Genomic DNA, 27,457 nt, shown 5'->3' on the forward strand with positions numbered 1-27,457 from the left:
GGCTGTGCCCAAAGATTTGTAGTTTGCATACTGCGTTACGTGAGATCTCATCCTCTCCCCGCCCTAGAGCCCTTTGCCGGTCATTCCCGGCTCTCCGCCACAGCAGACGGCGGCCCCGGCGGGGCTGCAGACCTCAGGGGTGCCGCGGTGCCTGAGAAGGATCGGACCGGCTCGCTCAGAGGAGCCGCGCCCGCTGCCGCCCAGGGCGGTCGGGGGAGCCGAGCCCCTTCCGCCGCCGCGGGAGGACCGAGCCCGCCTCGCTTCGGGGGTGTGGTGGCGGTGCGGAAATCTCCCGCTTCTCCCCCCCAGCAGACCGGGAGGGCGAGGCCGGGGGTGCTCCCGGGCCGGGCGGGCTGCGAGGGTCCGCGCCAGGGGTGGCCACCATTCCGGCCGGCAGCCGGGGGAGCGGCGCAGCCGGGGCGGGGGGAGGGAAGGGAAGGGGAGAGGCCGCCCCGCTCACCTGCCCGCCGGCGCCGGCGGGGGCCGCCGCCATCTTAGAGCCCCGTGCTGGGCGGCCGCGGGGAAGGAGCGCGAGGCGCGGGGTGGGCGAGGGTGGGCAGGGCTGGGGGGGAACAGGAAGCGCTGTTGAGCCCCTGGAATAACAGAATCAAAGAATCAGGTTGGTTGGAAAAGACCTCTGAGGTCATGGAGTCCAACCTATGACCAAACACCACCATGTCAACCAGACTATGGCACTAAGTGCCACATCATTAAAAATCTCCAGGGACAGTGGCTTCACCATCTCCCTGGGTAGTCCATTCCAATGTTTAGTCACCCTTTCTGTGAAGAAATTCTTTATAATATCCAATGTAAACCTCCCTTGGCGGAGCTGAGGACTGTCTTCTTGTCCTGTCAGTGTTTACCTGGGAGAACAGTCCGACCCTCACCTGGCTACTCCCTCCTTTCAGGTAGTTGTAGAGAGTGATAAGGTCACCCCTGAGCCTCCTTTTCTCTAGGCCAAACAACCTCACCTCCCTCAGCTGCTCCTCATAGGACATGTGCTCCAGACCTTTCACCAACTTTTATTGCCCCTCTCTGGACATGCTCTAGCATGTCGATGTTGTTCCTGAATTGAGGGCCCAGAAGTGGACACAGTAGAAATGGTATAACACTGAAATGGGAGCCCAAGCCTGGGCATTAATCAAGGCAGGGCTTTGTGCTGGGGGAAGGAGCTCTATAGTGAGTGAGAGGCACCTCTACAGGGAGCTGGGGCTCAGGAAGGTGGCCAGGGTGGGCTGATGGGAGGCCCTGGGGGGCAACAGCTGAGAGGGAATTGGGATACCTCTGGGAAGCCCCTTGGGTCATATTTACTCACAATCCTGAAAAAGGGTGCCTTTTTTTTTTTTTTTTTAAAACAACATTCCTATGGTTGGTTGGTTGGTTGTTTTTTTTTTTTTTTTTTGGTTGGTTGGTTGGTTGTTTTAAAGCACAGATCCTGTGTGCATTTATGTATATGTGTGGGAAAGGAGTGCGAGCTGCATGGTGGGCGAGGGTGGGGCAGGGCTGGGGGGGACAAGACCTGTCATCACACCCCTGGAATCACAGAATCAAAGAACCAGTTAGGTTGGAAAAGACCTACGAGATCATCGAGTCCAACCTGTGATCCAACACCACCATGTCAACTAGACCATGGCACTAAGTGTCACATCCAGTCTTTCCTTAAAGACCTCCAGGGATAGTGACTCCACCACCTCGCTGGCAGTCCATTCCAATGTCTAATCACCCTTTATGTGAAGAAATTCCTCCTATATATATGTCACTTATAAAGAAAACACTTGTGCGTTTAATTTACAGCTAATCCACACCGTATGTGTTACTCCCTTGAAACTTGCAAATCACCTTGGTGCCTGAGAGACCCTCTCCCGTGCCGGCTCCTGGAGGAGGCCCACTGCTGCGACAGCGCCTTGAATTGAATTTGGCTGTAAAGGAACACAAAATGTTTATGACATCCACATGTGCAAGCAACTGTTGCCATGTTGCTATTTATATAACCATTTTACTGCATAGCACAAGCTGAAGAATAGAAAAAGCCATTTCCAGTATGTGTGTGTGCACGCATGCATGTAGGACAATAGAAAATGTTTGATCAAGCAACAACAAAAATATGTCTGAAAACTTGGAGCTTTATTTAGAATTTAATTTGCACTGAGTACTCGTTAGCAGAAATAGTCATTGTAAATTATATGCAACTGATACACAAAGAGCAAAAGTTGTGTGTGCAAATATATGAATAAGCTGTCCCTCATGGAATTAATTATGTGCATGCCTTCGCTTGTTCAGACCACTGAAGCTAGATGTAGTATGTATAATGGAGGAATGGAACTACAGTACAAGTATTACATTGCAAATATTTAATTTTCTTGGAAAAATTATGTGGGTGGCTTCCATTTCAGCTAGGTAGCTTTAAACAAATAGAAACCTCAACTAAGAAAGACTAGACATCATAAAGGGATAAAACTGACAACAGAAATGTCTTTAATACCTTATTTTAGCTTCTAAAAATATCTCTAGGGTATTTAAAATCATAAAAAGAGGAAATCAATGGAGAAGAAGAAACTGGTACAGAGATCCGTACTTTTTTCATTCTACATTCAAGTTCAATGTTTTCAATCAACAAGACAGATCTATCATTTTAGAATTGCAAAAGACAAGATGATTATTAAAGAAAACTTTGATAATAACAGTGACATATCAACTAGTCCAATTAACATGATAGGACAGGCAAATTCAGTAATAAAGTATGGGGAGAGAGAGAGGGAGGGAACCACTGGAAAGTATTTTGTGCGTTCTGTCACAGAGGTGGGACATACAAGGGTTGAGGTTTGTTCAGATATGTTTTGGGGGTTTGAGGTGCTTATCTCTTTTAACTGGTAACTACAGACTTAGTCTGGATGGAGACTTTAAATGGAGACTTTAAAATTCAGTAAATTTAATATCTTTTTCTTTCTGCATCTGCAAATTGATACTTAAAATCCCCACCAAGTTTAAAGGAACTTGAGCAGAAAATGAGTATTTTTTTTTGTTCAGACTGAATGATCACCATGTTTTACACTAGCTTGGTGGTGTTTTTTGTTTCCAAAATACATAATCTGTCACCTATGTAGTCCTATTCCTGGATTGCTGTCCATAAATGATCAAATAAGATTAGCTCAGTTGGTTAGAGCATGGTGCTAACACCACCAAGGTTGTGGGTTTGATCCCCGTATGGGCCATTTACGTAAGAGTTGGACTTGATGATCCTTGTGGGTCCCTTCCAACTCAGAATATTGTGTGAAATTTCTGTGAAATGATCACACATCCTTCAGGTTACCCAGAATAATGACTGACTTGCTGTACATGTTTTTCCAAAAAGTTCTCATTATATTTATGTAGTAAAAATACTTAATGTTCTTATATAAGGATACACAGTTGCAACTTCATAGTATTTGATAACAGAACATAAAAATAGGGGAAAGCACAGATAGATCTGTTTTTACTGACAAAGGGGATAGGGCAGAACAGGAGATTATTACTTTTGTAAACCACCAGGTTACAGATGCCTTGGGGAGTTCATCTGGCTCATAGAGTGACACCTTTTCTTCCCTACTTTGGAGGCCTCCTGGTATGTCCATGCTTCAACCACACACCAAGGGTACAGGAGATTGTCACTGTATCAATTTAGAGACCACATTATAGAAACATGGATTTGGTTTGGATAGTAAAATTCAGATTAAAGTTGGTTTAAAACATAACCTGTCTCATTGGATGCTCTCTAGTTCAGTCACCCACATTCTCCATCCTCTCTGGGGAAAATACCTAAGAAGTTTATCACAGTCTAGCAAGTGAAACTTGGACAATAATGAGGTGATGGGCTAAACCATTCTGCTATTCTTTTACTTCCCAATGATTTGGACAGGGCTTTACTGGGAAACTGATAGCACAATAGCTCTTTGTAACTTAACCTGTTGTTCAAATGGCTTCGAAAGATGGAACATGCTAAAACCAATGTCTAACATGATATTATTAAATACCAAAGTTTATTATCTTCAGAATTCAATTGTTTTTTTGGCTATGATATTAGAATTGCTCTGTATTTTTCAGGGTTTATATTCAATTTCTGTTTTTCAAGTCCTGTATAATTTCTAAAAATTACCTTTTTGAAGGTCTCCATTTCTCAATATACAAGTAGAGATTTTTCTTTCATGCAATGTCCCAAATATTTTAAGTAAGATCTATTTTCATTTTCATACAGAAAATTTAAACTACTTGCACATTAATCTCATCTTTGTAGTCTTATTGACCTTAATTTAATGTTGAGTGAGTTTCAGTGCATCTCCCTGACAAGACCTACATTTTTAGAGCGCATTTATTTACTGTAAAAAGAAAAATACTTAACAGTGAAAAATAAAGTAGTAAGATCACACTCATTCCTCCTTTTTTTTTTTTTTTTTTAGAAATTGATACAATATACAACATTACAGTAGGGTGATCACAGAGTTCTTTATTATCTCCTATGATTAAATACTTCTCATCAAAGGTACTGTGCTGTATGGCTTTTTCACAGAAGGTGTTTTTAAAAACTGCATCTTTATTTTATAAAATCAACTAATTTATGTTGGAAGGGAATTCTGGAGCTCATCTAGTCCAACTCCCCAAAAAAGCAGATCCTACTACAGAATTATTTTCCATCTTACATGTTTATGCAGTTCTGCATACTTACAGAACATCCATCAAAAACCACATTATCTAGGACAAATTTAAAATTGCTCGTGTTATAGTAATGATACTTAGACATTAGTGCAATTAACTTGCTTTTGAGGTTGTTAAATAAATTTCACTTGGAAAGTGAAATGAAAAATATTGTTGATAAATGCATATTTCCTCTTTTCTTCTTGTAACCGGAAATATGTTATCAGTGTTTATCAGGTGAAACGCAGAAGCCTGAGGAAAGATCAGTAGGATATCCCACCTGCATTCCAGCTCTTCCTCCAGAGGAGTGCAGTTCTCCTGTAGGTCCAGTAGCTGCAAGCCCTGTGCAGATGTTTAAAATACTCCACACGGTCTGAAACATTCAGGAATTTGAATCGCTTCTCTCACTCATGCTATTAATCTTGTGGATGGCACTGACGACATCCCAGTGACCCTGTAACAGGTTCAGGAGCAGACTTTTGGGAGACTGCTTCTTTTCCAATAAATAATACAAACTTGATCCTGTATCTAAACAATTCTGACTGTTTTCAGTTTGAAGCTAGTGATTAACTGGAATGGTTAGGCTCCTGCCTCAGAAACTTTATTTAGTTCTTCTAGTATTATGTGTAATATAAATTAATATATTATACACAATGGTAAGTGTAAGGGAAGAAGATAAAATAGTCCAGATGCAGCCTATGGCAAAATTCTCCCAGCAGACTGCATCACATGGATGAACTACCTTGTTCTAATCCAGCTTCACTCTGAGTTGACAACTGAATACTATCCTGGAGAATAAAGACCACCACCACCAAAAATGTGACAGGCCTGCTGCAGAGGAGTCCCAAGATATATATAAATACTGTCTTATGTTTCTATCAGCACAATTTGGACATATCTTTCATTTCAACACAGCCAACTCTTAACTTTGTTCTCTGGCCATTCTGCCTGCTGGGGTGTTCCTGCAGATTGACTTCCAAGTCTGATCAACAGTCAGAAAAGAAATTATTGTGTGCTGCAGCTCTGTTATGGGTATGTAAACAAAATTTTGTAAACAACATCATTATGTCAAGTGATCCTGTTACTCTAGTCTTAGAAATTTACATCCTAATCTTTCAAAATCCTGTATGTGCACTTCCACAATGGTTTGTATCTATCCTATACATATATAAAATATATATCTCCCTTGCTATGATCACATATGCTCTCCAGAACATGATAACTGGAATTTTTGGTTCTCTGTAATGTGCAAGCTTGGAATGCCTGGGGCTTGATGGGAAGATATTTTAATAGAGAAGTTTCTATAAAAGTATCACTGTTAGTCACATAAGTAAATCTTCTGTATTCAATACTTGAAATCAAGTTACTAACATTGTTGGTATTTTTCATAAAAACATATTGTGCATGTTTAAAACTTTTAATACTGCTTCCTAACAAAGTTGACTACCTTTACCTGTAAGTAATAACTGTTTTCTAGAAGAATAATGTCTGCAGAGCTCTCTATAAGTAGAAGTCAGTACTGTTCTTACCAATGACTGATGGCAGTGTCCCTATTAATTCAAAGAATTTTTTGTCACTGGGCTGCTTTTATAACCTGCAGATACTGAAAAAAGCCCTTAACTTTCCATTTTAATTTTCATGGCTGCCAAAGTAATTTTCAGATGTAAACTTCTGCTATTCTGTCTTCTTAATATATTGGCAGTGGGGCTGTGTTTATATGGTGCAAAACTCTGCCACGTAGAGATGCACAAAAGCAGGTCTGAATGAATTACATTGGGGTTTGGAGGGCCCATGTCCATTGCTGGCCCCTGAACACTACCTGTTGAACCAGAAGTGTTCAAGAAATGCGTTCAGAGAGCATAGGCATTCCCAGTGACAGCAGCAAGTGTAATAACTTAATTGGTCAGTTAATGCTGTGAAGATATAACATGGCAAATACATATCCTGTAGTGAATTCATAGTGTAATATTAAATAGATGCAAATGATTACATGCAATACAAAATAAAACTGAAGTTTGAAGAAGAGTTTGAATTTATACATGTAAGAACTTGCATGTACATTCATTAAAGGGAAAAGGAGTGCAATCTCAATACCAGAACTCTTAAAATTATTATCTGAATTATATAAAAATTCTTTATTTATGTAATACTAATCAGGCATCTTAATCTAAAAATGGGATACATTATGTTTATTGGCTACCGGGCACTGACATTGTTTCTTCATGCCTTCTGCCCTGGGAAAAACCCTGACTCATCTGCCTCACTGATTCGATATATTGAGATCAGGTAACTTTTGTTTAGTCTATCAAAGGTCTACTGACCTAGGCTGTGTGAATGAATTACTTATACACTACGTTACTATGATGACTATTCTTATTTTATAATTATTACCATATACTCAGTTCTGTACCTAAGTTAAAGGTGCTAAAAAGTAGCTAAGCTTGTAAAAGAGCTAGGATCAAATGACATCTGGACACTGTAGCAGTGTATAAAAGGCAATTAATGGATTAATTCTCAGTGACCTCTTTTTGTACATAGCAAAAGCACCACTACAGTACTGTCCTGCACAGAAAATACGCTCAAAGTTTGGAACAGACCTTTGGAATCAAGTCCACTGTTTTTCTCTTATGTTCATGTAATCACATTCATAAATTAGTTGTTATTGACATTTAGCAGCAGAATGAAAATAGCATAATTATGTTTCACAACTGTTTCTGATTCTGTTTCTTCCTTCTTGCTGTCATGTTGGAGAAGAAGGGAGCAGGTAACATTGAATGCTGGAAAGCAGAAGAAGGTGCTTGAAAAGCAACTTCATGAACTTCAAGATTCTTACAAACTACTGAGTCAGTTGTGACTGACTTCAGAGGTTTTTCTCCAGCTGGTAGGCATGATGACTTCACTGACAGTTTAATAAATTTAGATGAAAGTTTTCTTATGCCCCGTTCTCATTTTTCGTAGTGTTTTCATGTAATGATATGTAGAGGTATGGTAAGTGTACTGATGTGGATTGGCATTATTTAGGCCAATGACTAACAAAGATATGAGTTCAAGATCACAAAACTGTACTGGGAAGGAAGATACTTGAGAGTATATTTGTAAAAGTGGTGGAGAACTCGAACAAGTAACAGTCACCAAAGCAGAGCACAATTTGAGTCCAGTGTAGACTCTTTGAAACTGTCAAATGCAGAGGAATTGTTCGAAAAACGTGGATTATAAAGAGAACTACTTGGACTTCTAAGTACACTGATCCTTTGAGAATTTGACTTTTTGTCTGTCAGGATGAGTTTGCAATTTCTTTTTAAAAAGATGCACTGTTACAAAATCACATATGAATAGAGTCCATTTCCACTTCTACAGAAAAACTTTTTTTTAAAAAAGTGCTAGATGTGTATACCAGCAGACCTTAAAAGGAATTATCATCTTAGAGTACTGTTCTACCTTTATATAGTTTGATGCATAAACACAGCTTTAATCCATAATACTGCTTTCTCCTCTTATTTCATCCTCTTGTTATATTTGATAATTGCTCTAACCCCACAGTAAGCTAACTTTTAGTGAGTTCTAGGAGGATTATTAGCAAAATGTTTCATGATTGCACAAACTGTAAGCACCAGATGAAGTATTTTCAATACATTTACTGTATTTATATTTCCTCAGGCTTCCACCAGTTTGATTTCTTCTTACATTAATATTTCCAGTAGCTGCAGGTGTCAAAGCTACCTGATTGTTTGCCTTGAGGGAACAGATTTGGTTAGTTAAAGCTTATTGATACAAGGAAGTCCATGTTTTGTGTGGCTTCTTATTGCTAAGTAGGAAAAATTTTCTATTAAAAAGTATATGTATAATGCAATAAAAAAATTTCTAGTCACACACATGCACAGCTTTTGTTTATTTGAGCTCATTCAAAGTGATAAGAAGATTTTTACCTAAAAAATATTACTGTTTGTTAAAACTGAACATTTTTAAGAAGTTCTAGAGATCCAGGAAACTTATGTAACTTCAGAGTGGAAAGAAGAATTGCAACAGCTGAACTTTTGGATTTCAAAAATGCTACTTTGAAACAAAGCATTTCATGTGTTTAAAATATTTTGTTCAACAAGGACAGGAATAAAATATTGCCTAGTCTACACTGGGATAGTTTTCTACAAGATTTCCTGTGTTTGTCAGTGCATTGTTGGGAATTTGCTGGAGTTGGATATGTATCTGCAAGCTTTTTATACAGTACCATCTTAACTCTCAGAACAGACTAAACCACATATTATTAGAACATTAATAACTGCCAGTAAAACTTATGCCTTTTATTGCTAGTGCTAGGTCACTAGTAAGCAGTGCTGAATATTTGACTCCAGAGTAGATGGGATGGTAGTTAAATACTGGTTTTTTTCCAAAATAATTACCAGCAAAAACCCCACCACAAACAAGAACAAGCTGAACTGCCTTTCATTGCAACCGGCTTTCTGGTTTGGGATTTTTGTTGGTTTTCCCCCCACTCCCCTATATTGCTGTGCTAACCACATACATAAACAACTGGCATAGAATGTGTGTGCTAAAATTAAACAGTGCATCCTGAATAATTTTCTCTGATCTTCTCCCATACTGCCTAAAAGAACCAAAGGAGTCCCAATTATTGTTTTGGAAATATCTTCAACAAAGGTAGAAAGCAGTTCTGCAGAATTCTCACAGAACTTCAAAAGTGATACAAATAGTATTTGGAACTGGCACCTGAGACATCCCACAGTAAAATTCCAAAATGGTGTTCCACAACCTCAAAGCATCCTCATCCACCTCAGCAAGGCAGGCAGACCTCATGGCCCTCGCAGAACAGCCAGCATGAACAAGTGCCTTTGCAGCCTCCTGACAACATCGTGGTGTGTCACCTCTATCCTCAATGCTCTGGTGCCCTTCAGGACTTCACCGTTGGGCTTTAAAACTCTTAATTGTGCAGATTCTCATTATACCCTGACTCTCAGCAGACTCATCTACATCAGTGATACATTATCACTTTTATTGTATAGCCCATGTCATTTTGTATCACAAGGATGGTGAGGAAGAGTAGACAAGAAGCAAGAAAAAAATTAAGTAATAGAGACATAAGGATAAGATCAAACCCACCAGAAGTAAGCACCCCTGTCTTAACAATCCCTAAATTGCCTTGCTTCAATGGCATTCTTCTCAGAGGGAAGATTATCTTCTTTTTATCTAATGCTTAAAAGCAGAAGACTTTTACCTACATTCAAAAGGGACCCTGAGTTATAAAACTTAGTATTGCTTTGCCTGACTCCTGGAAACCCTCTCACTTACAGAAAGTCGTAATTGAACTTGCCATGCTGGAAAAATTAGCTGTCTAGAAGGGAATTAATTGAAATCAGTTTGAAGGGCAGATTGTAAACTGATCTAGCCAATAGAAAATGCAATTTGCAGCTGTGACATCTGTTAGGTGCCCAAAGCAGCCCAGTGCTCTTTTCCTCTGCCTGTAAAGAATGAAGAAAACATCCACAGGTAACTTTTGGGCAAGGGCACAGTACTCAAAGGGACTCCTCTTGTCACAAAGACTGTCCAGCATCAGCACAACATGCCAGTTCCATCAGTCTTTCTGTGTGTATTTTCTTCTGAGAAAATCTTCTACACCCCAAATCCAGTCAGTACAGAGGACCCCAAATTGCTCCTCTGTCAGATTTGTGTCAGGAATTTCTGTCCAAGTCTTCCATGAGCAAAATGTAACTGCTTGTTCACTGGATATACTGCAATGGTGAACCTATTCCACTTAGGGTTTTTAGGTGTCAAATTTGTTCTAGGATATCTAGATACCTTAGAACTTTTCATTGTGAGCCCAGCAACCAAAATTATTCTCATTGGTTTGTGTGAATAGATACTTTAATCAATAAATCCTGAAGCTTTATATACTAAAGAATTTATTTTTATCAATGCAGAATTCAAAGCACATAATTCTAAAAGCACGGAACAGCAGTGATGGAAATAAAATTAAGATCTACTGACTCTCATCTTGAAGCCCAAATATAAGGGCTTTCTGCAACTGGAAGGGGGAAAAAAGAAAGTGGACTGAAAGATACTTTAATAAAATAGTTTTAAAGACTTTTAAAATACTGAAATGCATGCAGTGAAGTTTGAGCCTGAGAATAATTTTTCAAGTGCCTGAAAATTGTTATGTTAAAAGTGATCCTGCATTCTTGCTTGACTGGGACACTCACAGGATATAGTGATTGTTTCCATGTTCCATCAGAAATATTTAAATAACTTTTTATTCCAAATCTTGTCTGAAAAGCAGGACATCTTTCAGACAGGAACATACTCTTCCCTCAGCCTGTGCTTTGTCAAAATGAATGTGGTCACTCTTCTTGAAAGATGTCTTTGTATTTAATACTAACTTTTGAAAGAATTTTTAAATGGAAACATTGTTTTGTTCTCTCAGCTTCACAAACTAAGAACTTCCTTAATATTTCATTTTGTGAGAGCAGATAGCTTACTATAAGAACATATAAAAAACCCTGGAGGTTGAATTGAATCCAAGTCCAAAATGAGAATGAGAATGTATTTTCATCTTTATAGGACAAAGAAAAAACTTACACAAATAAACAATTTTAATTGAAAAATGCTGTCAAAATCCTAACTATTTGGACTGGTTTTGATTTCAGACATAAAAGAGTCCTAATTTTATAGAAAAGACATGATGGGACTATGAATTATTCAAGGTTCTCAATTATCAATATAAATATTATGATCTTGTTCAACAGTGAGGGGATTGTATTCATTTTGGCAATATTCAAAATGCAATCAACCATAGATTATGAATGCCTTTAGACTCTGTGCAATGGTGCATAAAACCAATCAATTATCCTTTATGACTAGGCTTATCTGGCACTGAGACTGGAAACCTGTATAAATGTGAATTGTATGCACCTCAAAAATACATACAAACTATTTTCTTGTTTCTGTTTGCTTAATTAGTATACATGACATTCCTAGTTGATCTGGGCATGGGAATCTTTACCATCCAATTTTCACGTGTCCCACATCTATGAAATTTATTTAGGAATTAAATAAACCGAGTTTATCACTCCTTAGAACCTTGTTGTATGTCTCTTGTCTCAGTCTCATGAGATACCTCACCACATCATTAATCTACATGTGCAGCATGGAACTCATGATTGTGCAGCATACCATGAGATTTTTGCAGCATTTTGAACTCCAGACCTAAAGAACTAAATGTGTTTGCACTACGATTCCCTGAATAATTACTTGAATTATTCCACCAGTATAGGTCAGTTTGAATCTTTGCCACCACTGGTATTTGTAATTCAGATCAGAAATAGACAATTGTGCCAAACTGTGCATCCTGTCAATGTGCTCATATGAAACAGCAGCACCATCAAGGAATTTTCTTGAATGCTATAAAGTTCCCTCCCACAGAGGAACGAAGGAGCCAGAGAAAGATACTGTATTCTCCGAGCTTCCTGCACATCACTCTGCTATATTCAAAATGCAACCCCCCTCTCTTTTTGGCTAAATAAGCCATTTGTTTAAGGCTTGATTCCAACCAGTATTCCACTTCACCTTTATATTAAAAATGCACTTCCCATTTTATTACAGCTGTAAGACATGGAAGTTTTCTCCACATTCCTTAGTATATGTTGCATTTAGAGGATGCTCTCTTCAATCATACTATTACTGCCTTGACAGTTTAGTCATTGTTATTCATGAGGCCTTCTTGATGTTTATCTGCAAGTTGTTCAAAGAAGATCACACAGCGATGACCTTAAAATGAGAATGAATGAGGCCTTTGTGTTCTATAAATCACTAACAGTCAGCACAATGCTTGTATTTTTCTCCTGGGAGAAAAAAAGATAGCTACCTGTGGCCATAGGCTTCTGTGCTTGTACATAATACCAGCTACTAGTGCAAAATTAAATCTCTAACAGACAAGGTGGAACAAAACACCGCTCAAATGAAAGCAAAAGTTTTCAACACCTGTGTTCAGCCTAAGTTGCTAGAGCAGAAGAAATACTGAGTGTCAGAGAAGGCAACGAATATACATGATTCAAAGTCTCTGAGCAACACTTTAAAGACATTCCAGGAGAGCCTAACATAATTAAAAGAGCTGTAGATATAGATAAATGCATTAAAGGAATAAGCAAATAGCGTATTCGAGGAAAGTGTAAGTATTACTGAAGCACAGCTAAATATATTAGCCTGTTATGGCAAAAATGAGGTACTCTTCAAAATATTACATTTTAAGTTAATGAATACTTATGAATAAAATAGTAGGTTGAATTGAGTAAGGAGGAAAATCAAATTATATTCTCCCAAAGTAATTTTTTTAAACCTCTACGAATAAATAATAGGGCATTTACCTATCATACTAGAAAAGTAACAATCAGATCGATAATTTGAAAAGCTTCAGTTTTCTTTTCACCAGTATGGCAGTTGAATCCCAAAGTTGCTGAGAAGCTCTCAAAAAAAATTTAAAAATGCCTTGGCATTCTGGGTAAAAACATGTAACTCCAAGGGGAACTTTAATGATTATGCAATTGAGCAGCTACCTTATGTGGAGAGACAAAAAAGTTTGTGAGTCTTCAACCATGAAAGGAGAAGGCTGGAAAGAAAAGTGAGGAAGGGTTACAAAGTCATGAAAATCATGGATGAGGTAGAGGCAGAACTTCTGTTCACTCTATTCTATAATATGAGAACTGGAAAATAATAGAACATCAGCTTAAAACAAATCTAAAAAGCATTTATTTAAACACAAAGTAGTGGACTTCTGGCTCTTGCTATCACATGGAATTTCAGGGGCAAACTGCGTCAGGAGGTTCCAAAAGGGATTAGACCAAACAGATGGACAATATCACGATAGGGTGAGGATGTACCTCTTGCCACCCTGGCACAACAGTAGTGTATTGCGGGAAGAGAAAGAGGAATGGATCTCTGAGAACATCTCGGTTTATAAGTCTCTGAATAGCTTCTCCTATTGCCACTGCTGGAGACAGAAAACTTGCCTGGATATGCCATTGGTCTGACCCAGTAAAACTGTCGGATATTCTTAAAATTAAATTAAGAGCTTTATGTAAGTGCAAGCATCAATCTGATAGGCATTATTAATACTAAAAGTGAATGTAAAGCTTGAATAGTTCAATTTGTTGTTAAAATAACTTAAGAAATCCATGTTACTTATCTAGGCCTCATAAAAGTCAAAATTGGGTGTGCCTAGTAAAAGTAATTTCTGTAAATTATGTCCTCCCTTTACAGGAATATTGTTGCTTTCTGAATTGTAAGAATTTGTGGTTACTTTGTTTTAAATATATAGCTTGTGTATTTTAAGATTCTTTATTGTATCATATAAGGGGAAAGTACTACATGGTTGCATGTGCTTACAAATTTACAGCCAAGCTTAACCTAGAAACCAGCATACAGAAATGTATTATAGCTCATTAGAAATACAGTGGTGCTGATAATATTTCCTAACACGCCACTTTATTTTACATATATGATGTGGAAAAGTTCAGGCTATTAAACTCATTTGTTGCCATAAAAAGGGAGTGATTTTGTGAGGTTTTGCTGAGGATGAGCTCACAATAGATCTGCAAGTTTTCAGCTGTAATTATACACAGATGCGATTCTGTCTCCATTTTTTTAATTTAAAAAAAGACACCCTATCTCTCTATTTGTGTCCTTAATGAGAAATAAAAACATAGCAGACAAAATACATTTTTCAGGCAAATGTATAACATCATCATCATGGCTAGGCTTTGCGAACAAAGATTTGAGAAGGACTCTACCCACATTTGCTACAAAAATGTATAACATACATTATCAATAATGGTGTCTTCAAAATTCTTCTTCAAAATTCTTTTGTTGCTGCTAGGAAATTCAGTAGAATATCCTGCTTCTAGGGAAATCTCTCAAAACATTCATCCTATCACACCAAGGGTTAAAAAAAAAAAAGGCATATTCTGGAAGTTAATTATTCCAGACTCAGTTTGACTAAGGAGAAAAGTTTTGATCCAGGGCTTTTTACTTAGCTACTACATTGCACACCTGAGGTACATGCAACAAATCCTCAAGCATAGAGGAGCCTGCCCCAGTTTTGTTTCCCATTTGTAGTTCACTTTGCTGGATGGACTGAAATTTCCAGTCAGATTTGCAAAGCCCATCAAAGTAGTCTCTGCTCTGTAAGTAGGTTCAGATGAGCCACATGAATGATGTCTACATTAGTTAAGTAGTGCAGGCTAATGGAAAAGAATTTGTGCCATGAAAAGGTTAGTGCTGAGAACTTAACATCCACACTACACGTTTCAGGAAGGTGTTTCTAGCCTGGTCCTATGGCTGGAGAATGTAAGGTGTGCTTTTGGAGCATTTCAATCTCATTCAAAAGCTACCTGGTTCCTATGCTTTGAGGTTGCTTTGTGATGTGTATAAAAGCATGATAAATACTGAAGAAGCACAGGCTAAAATGTCAGTGGTTAAATGCTGCCATGGGTATCAACAACACTCAAAATTAGTTACATTTCAGTACTTTATGCACAGAGGTCTTTGACAGTCTGGGTTACTTAGAGGCTGTGCTTGTGAAGGATTTTGATTAGAATAGTGCTTCTAACTTTCCTTTAGCATGAGAATGGATAAGCCTAGGGAAGCTGTAAGATATCTAGGCAAAAACGAATTTTGTAGAACAAAGAAAAAAAAAGAAGAACTTGTTTGCAAATGTAAACATATGCTTTCACTACATTTATCCACCATATGGTGGTGCACAACATAGCCCTTTGGATCCACCTGAATGAATGAGGAAGGGTTGTACGTCTGTTTCACAAATACTGACACCAGAGTTTTGAAACTCACAAACATTTTTCGATATTTGAATGCTCAAGGAAAAATTTTGCATTTTATCAAACTGCCATATCTGGGAAAAAAAGTGGTAAACAGTGCTCCTTATTGATGAATTACATTTTGCCCATTTTTATCTTTCAGTGGAGGCAGGAAACTCTCAAGTGCCCGTATTTTATTGAAACTGTAGAAAATCTGCATGGTTTAGAGAATATTGACACTAAATTAATTAATCCAAGCTGGTTTAGGAAAAGATCAGGCTTATATAAATAGAAAATGTTCAACTGTCTACTCAATGACAAAATTTTGAAAAAGGGAGGCCACTAAAAAGTGGAAAAATAGATCCTTTTGATTAATGACTCAATAGTGGAAGAATGTTGCCCATACCCATCTGTGTCCCAGACAGAGTGAAGGAGATGGTTTATCTCCTGCCAGGACAAAAGCCAGCACAAAAGAAAGATCTTACAATGGAGCATTCTGGTGAATCTTCACTTATGGTACCCCATGGAGGCTGTAGTAACAATAGGGAAAGGAAATGTGACAAAATAAAAAAATCTCACAGAAATCCAAAAGATGAGAATTTAAGCTTTTGTACTGAATGTGGCTACAGGTGTGTATTTGAGTGCAACCTGGTTCTGTGTTTATGAAAGAATATGGTATCACTTTAAATTCTCTACTAGCAAAATAGTAAGATAGGAAAAAACAAATAGAAATAAAAATAGAATCTATGGTTCCTCTAGTGTGTTGTTCATTATTTATGTGTCAACTAAACTGAAGGAGCTCATTGCAATAGGCTGTACAAACTGCTTCATAAATTCTTGATATTTAAGCCAACACTTCCAAAACCTTTTCAAAATGAGGAGTCTAAAGCTGGGTCTTAAATCAGCAGTCCGATTCTCAGTTGTACCATGTGCCTAACCATATCTGCTGAGTCAGCAAGAACTACAGCGATCAACGTTTTAATAAAACTTACACAGGTTTTCAAACTTTTCCCCTCACCTTTGCTACTGCTCTTACCAAGATATTCTCCTTTGCTGTTTCCTCTTTCCTCTGCAGAGTGAGAACTGCTTCTAAAGGGCAATTTCTCTGTTGGAAGAGAAGATACATTGTCACAGGTAAAGAAAGGTTGATTACATACAATGTAGATTCCACACTCACATTTGTGATTCATTTCATTAACTTTGAAGAGCGTCAGTGTTTCTTTTCCTGGTGTGCCTCTCCATCTATTTTGTATGAGGAGGTAGATTCTAGAGCTATCACAGTTCAGGAGGTGGTTTCATGGTTCCATGGCTCCCTCTGCTCCTGCCCTGCGCATATTAGTCCTTTTGCCAGCAGACATTTCTCAGCACAGCTTTGTGTCTTGGCCTCATCCATCTTTTAGCCCCTTCTCAAGCACTGTGATTTGTGGTGAGTGACCTCCTATGTAGAGAACTGGCCTAGAATGACAAATAAATAAGTTACACAAAGAAATAAAAAACCCAAACCAATAAATCAAAGAACTTGGCCTTCTTTTGGCTTTAAGTCATAAGTTTTTATGAAATGGTTGAGGTAGAGCTGATAATTTGATATAAAAGTGATTAATGATGATATGAAGATATTTAGCACCTTATTTAATACTATGCTCCACCTTTTGATTCACTGTATTCCATTTCTGATTTTCTGATTATTTTCCAATCTTTGTGTTTAATCCTTGTTTATTAGTAAAAGTTTGTTGTTTTTTACTTCTCAGTGACTTCTACAGCACTTATGAAACAGGAGGAGCAACTATATGTACCTTTCAGTGTTTTAAAATGTCTGCATTCACTGTGTTTATTCCTTGGTATGCACCTGGACCGTAGCATTCTGCTGCTATGTGGGGCATCAATGTAATTGCTAAGGCCTTCTGCAGATTGATGAGTTTGCCCTGATAAAATACAAAAGAAATAGACATCTAGGGGGTGGAAATTTTGGTGTGAAATCACAGTACTTTCCTGAAGACATAACCTTGCTCCCAGTTCACATTAAATGGCACCAACTTTCATCCCACAAGTTCTAGGAACATATTTCTTTCATATCTCTGAGAGCACCAGCTTCCCATTTGTGTACAGCTTTAGAACCAAAACCAATGTTCTTATACATAAACCAGTACATTTCAATGAGATCAGTCTAATGAATCTGATTTTTCTACTCTGAGATGTTTCTAGAGAGAATGCATAAATGGACTGTGCAGAGGTACAGATTACCAGTATTCAATGAAAAATCAGCAATCAGCCTGAAACAGACCTACTTCTTGATATTAGAGGCAAGGGAAGTCCACCTTAACTAATTAATTTTCCAGAGGTATCTATTTGCATGGTGAAGCAAAGCTTTCAAAAGGTAGGCACAGATATAACTGTTTTTATCAAGGTATTCTTCACTCTGACACTGCCGAGAATTTGACGGCACTGTTCTTACATTAGATTTTTGTCATGAATGCCTTGATATTTTGTACTTAGTGTATAGCAGGCCTCATGCCATATTCTTACAGACAAAAATAACTCCTTTGTGTTCAGCAGAGTAGCTTGGTACTATCTGAGAGGCTGAACAGTGATAAATGAGAGAGAAATAAAAGAATACTTAAGAGGTCACTGAAACCTAGTGGGCCTCTACCTTTACAAGGGAAAGTGCTGGGTAGTATAATAGCTGAGAAGTCTTTTTGTGGCCAGAAAACGAAAGCCCAAACCATCAGGCTACATATAAGAGATATATTCTTAATTGCAAGGGTGAATGTCCAAATTAGCAGAGAAGAGATGGATTTTGCCTCTGCTGAAGTCTTCCTTCACATTTCAGTGTCTTTCTGAAACACGTTCTTTAGTCAAATACAGGTAATGAAGTTCAGTACAAAAGAACCTGGATGTATTGTATAAAATCACCTAGCAATCTCCCCAGCCTTCCAATCTCAAAAAAAAAAACTTTGGGAAATGAAGCAAAATTGGAGCCATGCTCTGTTTGGTCTTCCAATGAAAAAAGTTACAAATAACATCTGAATACTTTTCTTGTGTATGTCAAGTATTTTGCCATATCTGTAGTCTTTAGAATTAATTATTTGCATCAATTTTTGTGGCTTTCATAGTCTCAGATTCTTAGGCTCTAAGAAAAATAGCGCCTTGCTTTAATGACTATCTTTTTCAGATAAATGTCCAGCTGATAGAAAATAAATCATCCTTGTGAACCACCTAAAGTGGATGGCTGGCTCTTTTAAAGCCTTCATCCAAAATCAGTTTTCCTTATTTTATGTTTCTTGTACAAACTCAGAAACAAGAAAAATTTGCATTCCATATACTTAAAAAGAGAGTATTTTTCTTCTGTTTTTCTAAAGAGTTATCCTTGAAACAAAGAAATACTATATAAAGACTTCATAGTTTGTGGCACAGAACAACACACACAACTTGGCCAGTAGATCATGTGTGGAAAACTAAAAAACAATTTTGATGAATAATAGGTCCCAAGAAGCAACATCAATTGATATAATTTCTTTCTTTTAAAATGAAATTGTCCCAATTTTAAGAGAATTCTTGCAAAAACTCATTTAAAAAAAGGGATAAGAAAAGGAAAATATGTAGATTTTAGTTTATAGTTTGAAAGGGAAGAAGCAAATGTACATTTTAAAATGTTTTATATACATGTTTATTATCTATACCATATGAGTTGTGTTTTGTCCATAAGTATTCTATTAATAATTTACATAAAATTCTTGGATAAGGACTGGCCCTTTGGCAGGAGTGAGGTAGCATGGAGTACCTAAACAAAGAATCAGTGAAATCTCTTTCTTCCGGTGAAATAAATTTTTATTTTGTTGAGACTTTTGACTCAATATACAAAAGTACAGTTTCAATTTGATTTGGTATTTCTAATGCCACGTACTAAGTCTTTTATTTTTTCAGTCTTAACTAACAGCATTTCATTGAATGGTGCAGCTACTCCTCAGCAAGCTCGATCGCGCCTCACTTATGCACAGTTGTAGTCGAACCGCAGGAGAGTTCCTGCTTCTAAAGAAGTGTACACTTTGGTCCTAACTTGTGTTGAGCATTCTTGGGCTAAAATACAATCCTATATGACAGTTCTGTAAGCTAACAAAAAGAGCACTCACCATATCCTCCATTTTATTTCCACTGTAACAAAAAAGCTCATGATTTTAACATATACATTCACCTGATACTATTACTTGTATTAGTTGCTTGCACGCAGTACTGCTTTTCTTTCTAAATTATTGCTATGTTTAGTATTTTCTTTTTAGTAGAGCATACCAATCTGGCAAATGATTGCTAGTAACATGCAGTTCATCACTCTCCCATAGGAAAGTTCTTTTGCTTGTCTGCAGCCTCATTAAGGCTTTGTACCTGGCAACTGTATCATCTGCATGCAATACATAGGAACTAATATCCACATATATCTGTCAAGGAAAGCCTAACACTCTAAGCATTAGCTTCAAGACCCACAGACTACTACTATTCCAGTCCCAACCAAATAATTTCACTGCTTCTGCCTTCCCAGGTACTTAGTGGAGTGGTAAAGTCTACAATTAACTGAGTATTTTGAAAAATCCAGGGTCCTGGACATTTCATGTAAATAAAAAAATGTATTATTCTTTCAACAGTGTTAGAACTTCAGTCTAGTGTTCTTGGCCAAAATTTCTGTGGTCCAAGGTATGTGTTGTGCCTCCATGTCTGGTTGTTGCTCCCTATGCAGTTTAGTCACATTTAGGTGATTTTGATTGAATGCAGTTTGCAAAGTCTGTTGGGACTTTTCAGGATGAAAAGCACTTTATAAATGTAAAATATTTTATTATTACAGCTGCCTCCAAGAGAGGAGCTGTGTTTAGCTGAATGTTCGGAAAAAAAATTTACAGAAATTTATCAGAAACTTTAATTTTGTTTCCAAACCACAGTCACTAGAGATTCAAACTATTTATCTCGAATAGTACCTGCCAAATTTTGATGACATAAAATTCCCTCCTCCCCATTTAAAAGTGCTGGATTGACCACAGTCATACTGCAGACATTAAAGTAACCTGCATTATTAGGTTTTCTCCACATTCCAACCTATCTGCCTCAGGGTATTTAAATCCTACTTTCATCTCCGCGAGGTTCAGTATTTCCAAATCCAAGCCATAAGGCCATGTCTAGACTACAAACTGAGAAGTGGGTTTGACTGCACACATGTTCACGCTAAGCCACATGTCCCGCAAATTTTCCATCTCTACTTTTGTACGTAGCCCACTCACAGCTTGACTTTAAATAATTTACACTCTTATAAAGAAAACCAACCTCCCAGCATTAGCTGATGAACCATTACTAAGATTGATATTGCCTGGGTGCAGGCCAGGCAGGCTGCCTGAACAAAAGCTTGGCCCACACAAAGCCACTGAGTATAATCAGTGTTTCTGAGTGTAGCAAGAGTTTTTCCATCCCCTGGTACTCATGCTAAAATGCCGCCTTGGTATTAGTTTAAGGGTTTGTGGTGTGAATTATGGGAGAGTTAGGTCTTGAGAATATTCTGAGATCCCCACATGCTTGACAGTAGAGATGCAAATCCTAGACATAAAAAGCATTGTAATGGCCCCAAAATCATGAGATTAATGAGATATTTTCAAATACACCATCAACTTTTGATGCTGAAGCCCAAACCAATTAAGGTTCAGGATACAGCCTGAACTTTTACCATGCAAAGATTATGTGCACCACAAAGCTGAAGGCTAGACTTGGAGAGCAAACTCAGTGTTCTTCCTCCTCAGATGTTTTGCTGAAGGTAATAGGCAAACAATGAGCAACTTCAATCCTCTGCTAACATCCTTAGCCAAAAAGGACCTTAATAGCCAAGAGTAATCCTGAAGTAAGATTACATTAAGCAGTGTCTATATTCTTGGGACTGTCTTCCTTCCTTTTATCTTTCTGTGGGGGATAATTAAGATATTTTGATTTTTTTTTTAGGTATTGTAGTTTCACAAAGTGGTGTTAAGTCTTATGTGGTGACATGGTATTAAGTCACTGCTACATTACCTATTGTAGCAAAACAAAGAACAGTTAGTGATACAAAAAGGACTCAAATGGAAATGGAAAGATTCCCAAGCTTCCCTTCCAAGGACGATCACAAATTTCTTATAGTGGCATTACTGCATGTGGCATGAGGTTGAAATTGGAGTCTCAGTGATGAAAGTCCATAGGAAGAAACGCATATTGGGGAGGAAGGGGCTTCTAGGGTATGATGCGTTCAATAATGACCTCAACGCACACTAGGCTTCCGTCAGGAAGAATGAGACAAAGTCCTCCCCCAGATGTTTGGAACAAGTATTTGGGAAGGACTGCCATCACATAATTAGCACAAGTGTGCTGACATTAGTAATAAACATTAAGTAATGGAAACACCGAAAAAATGTAAACAATTTTAACAAGGTGGATAAATCAAAAATTTTAGAACCATGCTATGCATAAATATGATGTTTCTTTTTAACGTGCAAATGTGTCTCTAATAGTGCTAATTAAAAAAAAGCTAATAAAAAGACCACACTGGTTGCTGCTTATAGACAGTTAAAGTTCCTATTGGCCTTTCAGACCAAACTGGTTAAATACCAGTTTCCTGGGCTGATGGTGACATGCCATTACTGTATTTATATTTTAGACTATGAGATCTCATGTGCTACCTGCTGGGAAAATGCTTTGGGTTATTTTAATGTGCATGCTCCAAACACAGACTATCGGAATTCGGACAGCTACTCCCATGGTGAGTGTTTTACTCCATGGAGGCTTTAAACCCAACTCCCTGTAAGACAGTTGCAGGATTTCTATTGACTTTAGCAAGATTCAAATTGGACCCTTAATGCATAGATTTTCCTTCTGACAGTTTATAAAAAAAGTGATCTATCTTAAACAGCTTATTTTTGACAGTTAGTGTTTTCTAGAATGTAAAATAAAGTGCAATTCATGGCCGTATATACCTTTGTCCTTAGTAATCATCATATCCCTTCATTTTTGTTTATAATGACTGAATTAATAGTAATGAAATAACAATTTTTCTCACTTAAGAACAGAGAAAGTCATTAATGAATAAATTGGCTCCAGCACTTCAGTTTTAGTTCTTTTTTTAACAGACCTTATACTGATACTGAATGTTGATAAGAATTATGTATTGGGTTGTCCAGAACGAAATACTTTTTTCTTCATAAGAGATACTTTTTTATGTTGTCCATATAATTTTTTAGAAGGACCACAAAATACCTATTCTATGCACAATTTATAACAGACTACGTATGTAAATGTGGTACAGTTCAAGTAAAAAGCAGTTGTAAAACTGAGTATAGCCTAGAGTGGGCAAAATCTAAAAGTTCATGTAGGCATTTGAGAGGCATTTACTGACATCCTCTACACCTATTAAACAGAAATTATGCTATAACTTCTTGTACATATAGAAGTAATTTTTAATTAATTTTCTTTTATGTAATTTATTTAAAGGAAAGAACCTTAGATATGGTTCTTTACTATTGTAAGGAGCTCTACAGTAACAGGTACTTTGTCACTGAAACTGCTAAAATTCTTTTCCACTAATTTTTGACATAAATTAGTGTAAAATGCATTAGCACCTACCAGAATCCCATCAGAATACCTATTTTATAAAATTTGTCCCCAGATCGCCTCCTGGACCTCCATATTCTACTGGCTTTTTCTGACATTGTGCAAGTATGCACCCTTCATAAGCATCTCTAGTGCTTTTCCTCTCTTCAACTGTGCAGAAAATTCTCTGGAGACATACCTTGGTTGCTAAAGGTGCTGCCTGCACAGTGGAACCAGGCGGACAGACATGGAAACGACAGGCAGTTGTTATCACATCTCTTATGCTCCAACAGCTTGCCAGAGTTTGCAATGGAAAAAGAGAAGGAGGGATTCAGCATGGGGTGCTAATTCCATTCATCTGTACAAGAGGTAGATGGAATTGAGCATCTGTGATGCAAAACTCTGAAGGGAAGCTTGAAGACAGAATTTCATGATACTACTCTCCTTAGAAGTAGCAAAGGTAGTAAGTAACAAGAAAAACAAAAATTATGAAGCAAATATGCATCTCCTAGACTTGCAGGAGGCCAGTCTAGTTACCAACAGGGAAGAATCAGTCCAGGAATTTTCACCTGCAGGATTTTTCAATTACAGTAAAAATCATTTTGTTGTTTAAATCAGGCAAGCATGAATGTGTGAGATGGAGCTACATTTCAGATGAAAACTCCCAGAAGGGAGGACACTACTCTGTTTTTCCTCAGTGTGAAAATTTATTGGAAATATTCCTCCTGAAAAACAAACTCAGATGTTGACAGTTATGAAAGCTTTATTTGTCTAATGTTTCCATGTTAGGATACGTTTTAGAAAAGCAACCCTGTGAAAAGCTTTGAAGAATTGCAGAAAGGCCAAGTGAACAAACAGAATGTTCTGACATTTCCTTTCTTGAATACTGTTTACATGTCCTCTAAACCAGTCTGTAATTCCAAATAGACCGAATACTGAAGTCCCAAAATAAATGTCGCTCACAACAGCCATGCTTTGCACTGGAAAGAGAACGTCTTCATCGCCTGAAGGTTACAGGCATAAACAGCAGCAAGGTTTGAATATGGGGTAACACACATTTGTTGTGAAGCCTATTTAATTCCTGGACAGTGATGTGAGGTCAACAATGACAAGAGCTACTGTTATAGCCAGTTTTAAACAGTATGGACAAAGTTTAATATTTGGAAAAGCAGTCATTTAAAAATAATCATTGCTGATTATCTCTGCTGACAGCGGCCTCATTGTCAAGTTGTTTTGTAACCATATTACTTTAACTATATTTTATTTCAAAATGCTAATCTGTTGTGATCATATAGATATATAAAGCATTACATGAAGACTGAAATCCCACTGCACTTCAGGCTAGAGGATAGTTTTGCTTAAAACTCTGTGATCAAGCAAGTACTGCTTACTTATTACCATGAAGGTACACTGAGAGACTTCTAAGCTTAGATAAGATAAATAATCCCTTAAAACCTAATGCCATGCTTAAGGCAGGGATTATCCTGCTACTGTTGAACTACCACTATTAAAAGTCAAGACTAATAAAAGAAAAAATCAAAATAGTAACATTTGGTTAGATTTTCTTCTTTATCTGAAATTTATTCTGTAAAGAATCTCAGAATGTGAGGATTTTTTTCTGACTTGGATTGAAGAAAAGATTTTGAAATGTTGACATCTACTGCTGCAAAGAATTGCTATTCTTGTTCTTCCCTAAAGTGTTTTGATATTAAATTTTACATAGAACCTGGAGAACGTACTGAATATTTATTCCCACCTCTCAACTTTATGGCAATAGCATTTGTCATGCTCTTCACCAGGCTGACTTCACATATGTTTCTACATATTATATTTGTGAGTGACATGAGTCAACAACAACAACAAAGTGTTCTCACTAAAAATACCTAGAAAACTATTAGGCACTTAGCCCTAGGATTTTTGAAACTCAACTCTTGGTGTACATATTGCCACTTCATTAGCTAAGGTTCTACTGTAGTCATAGTAAGTTTTATTAAGCTTTACTTTTGTAAAAATGTAATTTTATGTTTTAAAAGAGATCCTAGAGCATTCCAGTGAGGAGATTTTCAATCAGCAGGGATCTATCAGCTCTTTCTGTTACATTTTCTTCTACATGTGAATTCAAGATAATTAAAATTGCTAGAAAGGAAGTCTGGAATGGGCTGTAGTGCCTGTGTAGTCAGGTGATACTTGGTTCTGTGTCTTTATTTCATTCAGGCTGACTCATTCATTTATTGCATGAAACAGTTTAGGACTTAAAAGAGAACTAGGTGACTGAAACTAACTTCAGGTAGGGAGGAAATATGCTCAGTAGCTAAGAGTAAAACCAACACATCAAGATAGATCCTTGGAGAAAGAGACAGGTTTCCATGTTAATTAAGGTTCCCAGTGTTTAAAACTGTGTCTGGGGTGATAATGTGGAAACATTTGCTGGTTTATAGCAGATCCCATGTGTGCAGATAAGAAATTCTCAGTACTGTACCAATGCACCATTATATTGGATGGATTAATTTTAATAAAATAAGCTCTATACACTTTGATCAAATATATTGTGGTTCACAGGCTAAAAGCAAAATCGTGATACTGAGTGCATGGTAAGTCTGTGAATTTGTTGTGCAGAAAAAGCCATTTCTGTCTCTTGGCAGGGAAAGGATTACACAGTATTACAATTATTAAAATTCTCATTTGGGGCCAGGTTTTGCCCTCAGGTACTTCCTTAATTTCAGCAGGGAGTTGTGCATGTTTATCTGATTGAAGAATTTGGACATTCTTGGTGAAGGTAACTTTTTTTTCTTTAACAAGAATGTGCACCCGTCAAATCTAAAATCTGAATGTAGCAGGGACAGGTTTCCTACCAGGAGACAAATGTCAGTAACTGTTCTGTTTTGATAAGGTAAAGTGATTCCCTTGTAAGGGAGTGGGAGATGGTGCAGAAGGAAGGAAAGAGCGATCTTCTTCTAGATACCTTGTAGGCTTGTTTTTAAATTATGACTTTGGATCTAACAACAGGTTTGGCAAGTGTTTGCCTAGGAAATCCTGACACTGTGCCAGATTCTCTTAGCTGGTTTGTTGTAGAGTGTGCATTTTTTAAATACACTGTAATCAGTTCAGACCACATAATTAGAAACACAAAGCAGTTTACTGAAACATAGTGATATATTAAGAGTTCAGTTAATTACATGTAAAGAAACAAGTCAGACTTCAAAACCCTTACTCAGTTTCTATTTTATTTGCAACTAGGGCATGTTGATGGGACTTTGCCTGTTTAACATTGAGTAGGAGTTTCAGAATTTTAACCTGAGGGTAAAATTTTCAAAAGCATTTAAGTGACTGGCTCACTGAAAATCAATAGGACTTTCACTCCTTAGGGCAACACTTTAGAAAGTATGTAGATACTGAAGTCCACTTGACTTCAGTGTCTATGTGCATTAAAAAAAAAAATAAAATCTATATTTATTGCCCTAAATCTCTTTAAAATAGAAGTGTTACATTTTGGTGTCATTTAAGAGTTTCCAAAAATGTTATCCTGAGTGGACAAGCTGTTATTCTCTTTTTTTGTTTTCTTTGGAAAACATATTTGCTTTTTCTTCTTCAACACATGCGGAAATCATAAAAATTGTTTTGGATGATAAGCCACATTGTCTTCAATCTTGTGTTAAAATCTTACTGCAAATGCTTAAGAAGAGGTGGCAATTATAATTAGCACGGACAGTTCTTCATTCTACTGTACATTTTCCTAGAATTTTTAAAAAAAATTAGATATTCCCCCTTTTCAGTGTCTTTTTTAATAAAAGTGATAAATTACTTCCATTGAAGCCACAGTCTGACCTAAATTATTCTGTCTACATTATGTATAAGAGCAAGTAGAGAAAAAATAAAATTGTAATACGGCATCTTAGAGAGATGAAGGCATAAATCAGAACTAATTAGTCATTCTCCCTAATAAGAATATATGTTATGTTTTCCATTTAATCTCTCAAATGTAATTTAATTAGAAAATTAAAAAGTATCTGTCTAGAAAAACTTCTGTCTTTATAGAAAAAAGTATTCAAAAAATCTTTGGTTTTAGAATTTGCAGCACGGGGACATATCTTGGTTCTCTTACATGTTTTCTGTATGAGCTTTAAAATTATGCTAACTTGTTGCACAACAGCTTACAAGTTCTCAACAGTTGCACTTATTACAATTTTACCTCACTTTCAGACAAGTTCTCTTATCATCCTCCAAATCACATTTTATGCTGCTTTGAAGTGCATTACTAATATGCTTATTGCTTAACAGAAAATAGCCTGACAGTCATTTCTGTTTTAAGGTGCAAAGTAATAAATGTCAGTTTCTTTTTTGCAGTCATTTATCTGAGCCTATACTTACTCTCAAAGTATCTGCCTTTGAAA

The 27,457-nt window shown here is 37.2% G+C and overlaps 2 protein-coding genes and 1 long non-coding RNA gene across 6 annotated transcripts in view; 1 reads left to right on the forward strand and 2 right to left on the reverse strand.

Moving 5' to 3' along the window:
• Positions 1-1,892, reverse strand: part of LRRC72 (leucine rich repeat containing 72) — a 19,396-nt gene extending 17,504 nt beyond the window's left edge. Inside the window, exons 1-2 of one of the 2 annotated variants that reach the window (XM_064675957.1) lie at positions 1,840-1,892; positions 461-593 (exon numbers count right to left, since the gene is read on the reverse strand). In XM_064675957.1, coding sequence (XP_064532027.1) covers positions 461-493 — 33 coding nt within the window. In that variant the 5' untranslated portion in view covers positions 494-593; positions 1,840-1,892. Of the gene's footprint in view, positions 1-460; positions 594-1,315; positions 1,391-1,839 lie in introns of those variants that run through there. The other variant, XM_064675948.1, reaches the window with a different exon arrangement.
• The window catches only part of LOC135424614 (uncharacterized), a 4,705-nt gene extending 669 nt beyond the window's left edge, over positions 1-4,036 (forward strand). Inside the window, exons 1-2 of one of the 2 annotated variants that reach the window (XR_010435283.1) lie at positions 18-908; positions 1,795-4,036. This is a non-coding gene — a long non-coding RNA (uncharacterized LOC135424614). Of the gene's footprint in view, positions 1-17; positions 909-1,794 lie in introns of those variants that run through there. The other variant, XR_010435282.1, reaches the window with a different exon arrangement.
• The window catches only part of LOC135424592 (collagen alpha-1(XII) chain-like), a 47,750-nt gene continuing 22,396 nt past the window's right edge, over positions 2,104-27,457 (reverse strand). For both annotated transcript variants that reach the window (XM_064676000.1, XM_064676010.1), the window contains one exon: positions 2,104-16,937. Coding sequence is in view for 1 of the 2 variants with exons in the window: in XM_064676010.1 (XP_064532080.1) it covers positions 16,868-16,937 (70 nt within the window). In the remaining variant the exon portion in view is untranslated. The remainder of the gene's footprint in view (positions 16,938-27,457) is intronic.

This window comes from Pseudopipra pipra, chromosome 1 (assembly GCF_036250125.1).
Source record: "Pseudopipra pipra isolate bDixPip1 chromosome 1, bDixPip1.hap1, whole genome shotgun sequence".
Lineage (NCBI taxonomy): Eukaryota > Metazoa > Chordata > Aves > Passeriformes > Pipridae > Pseudopipra > Pseudopipra pipra.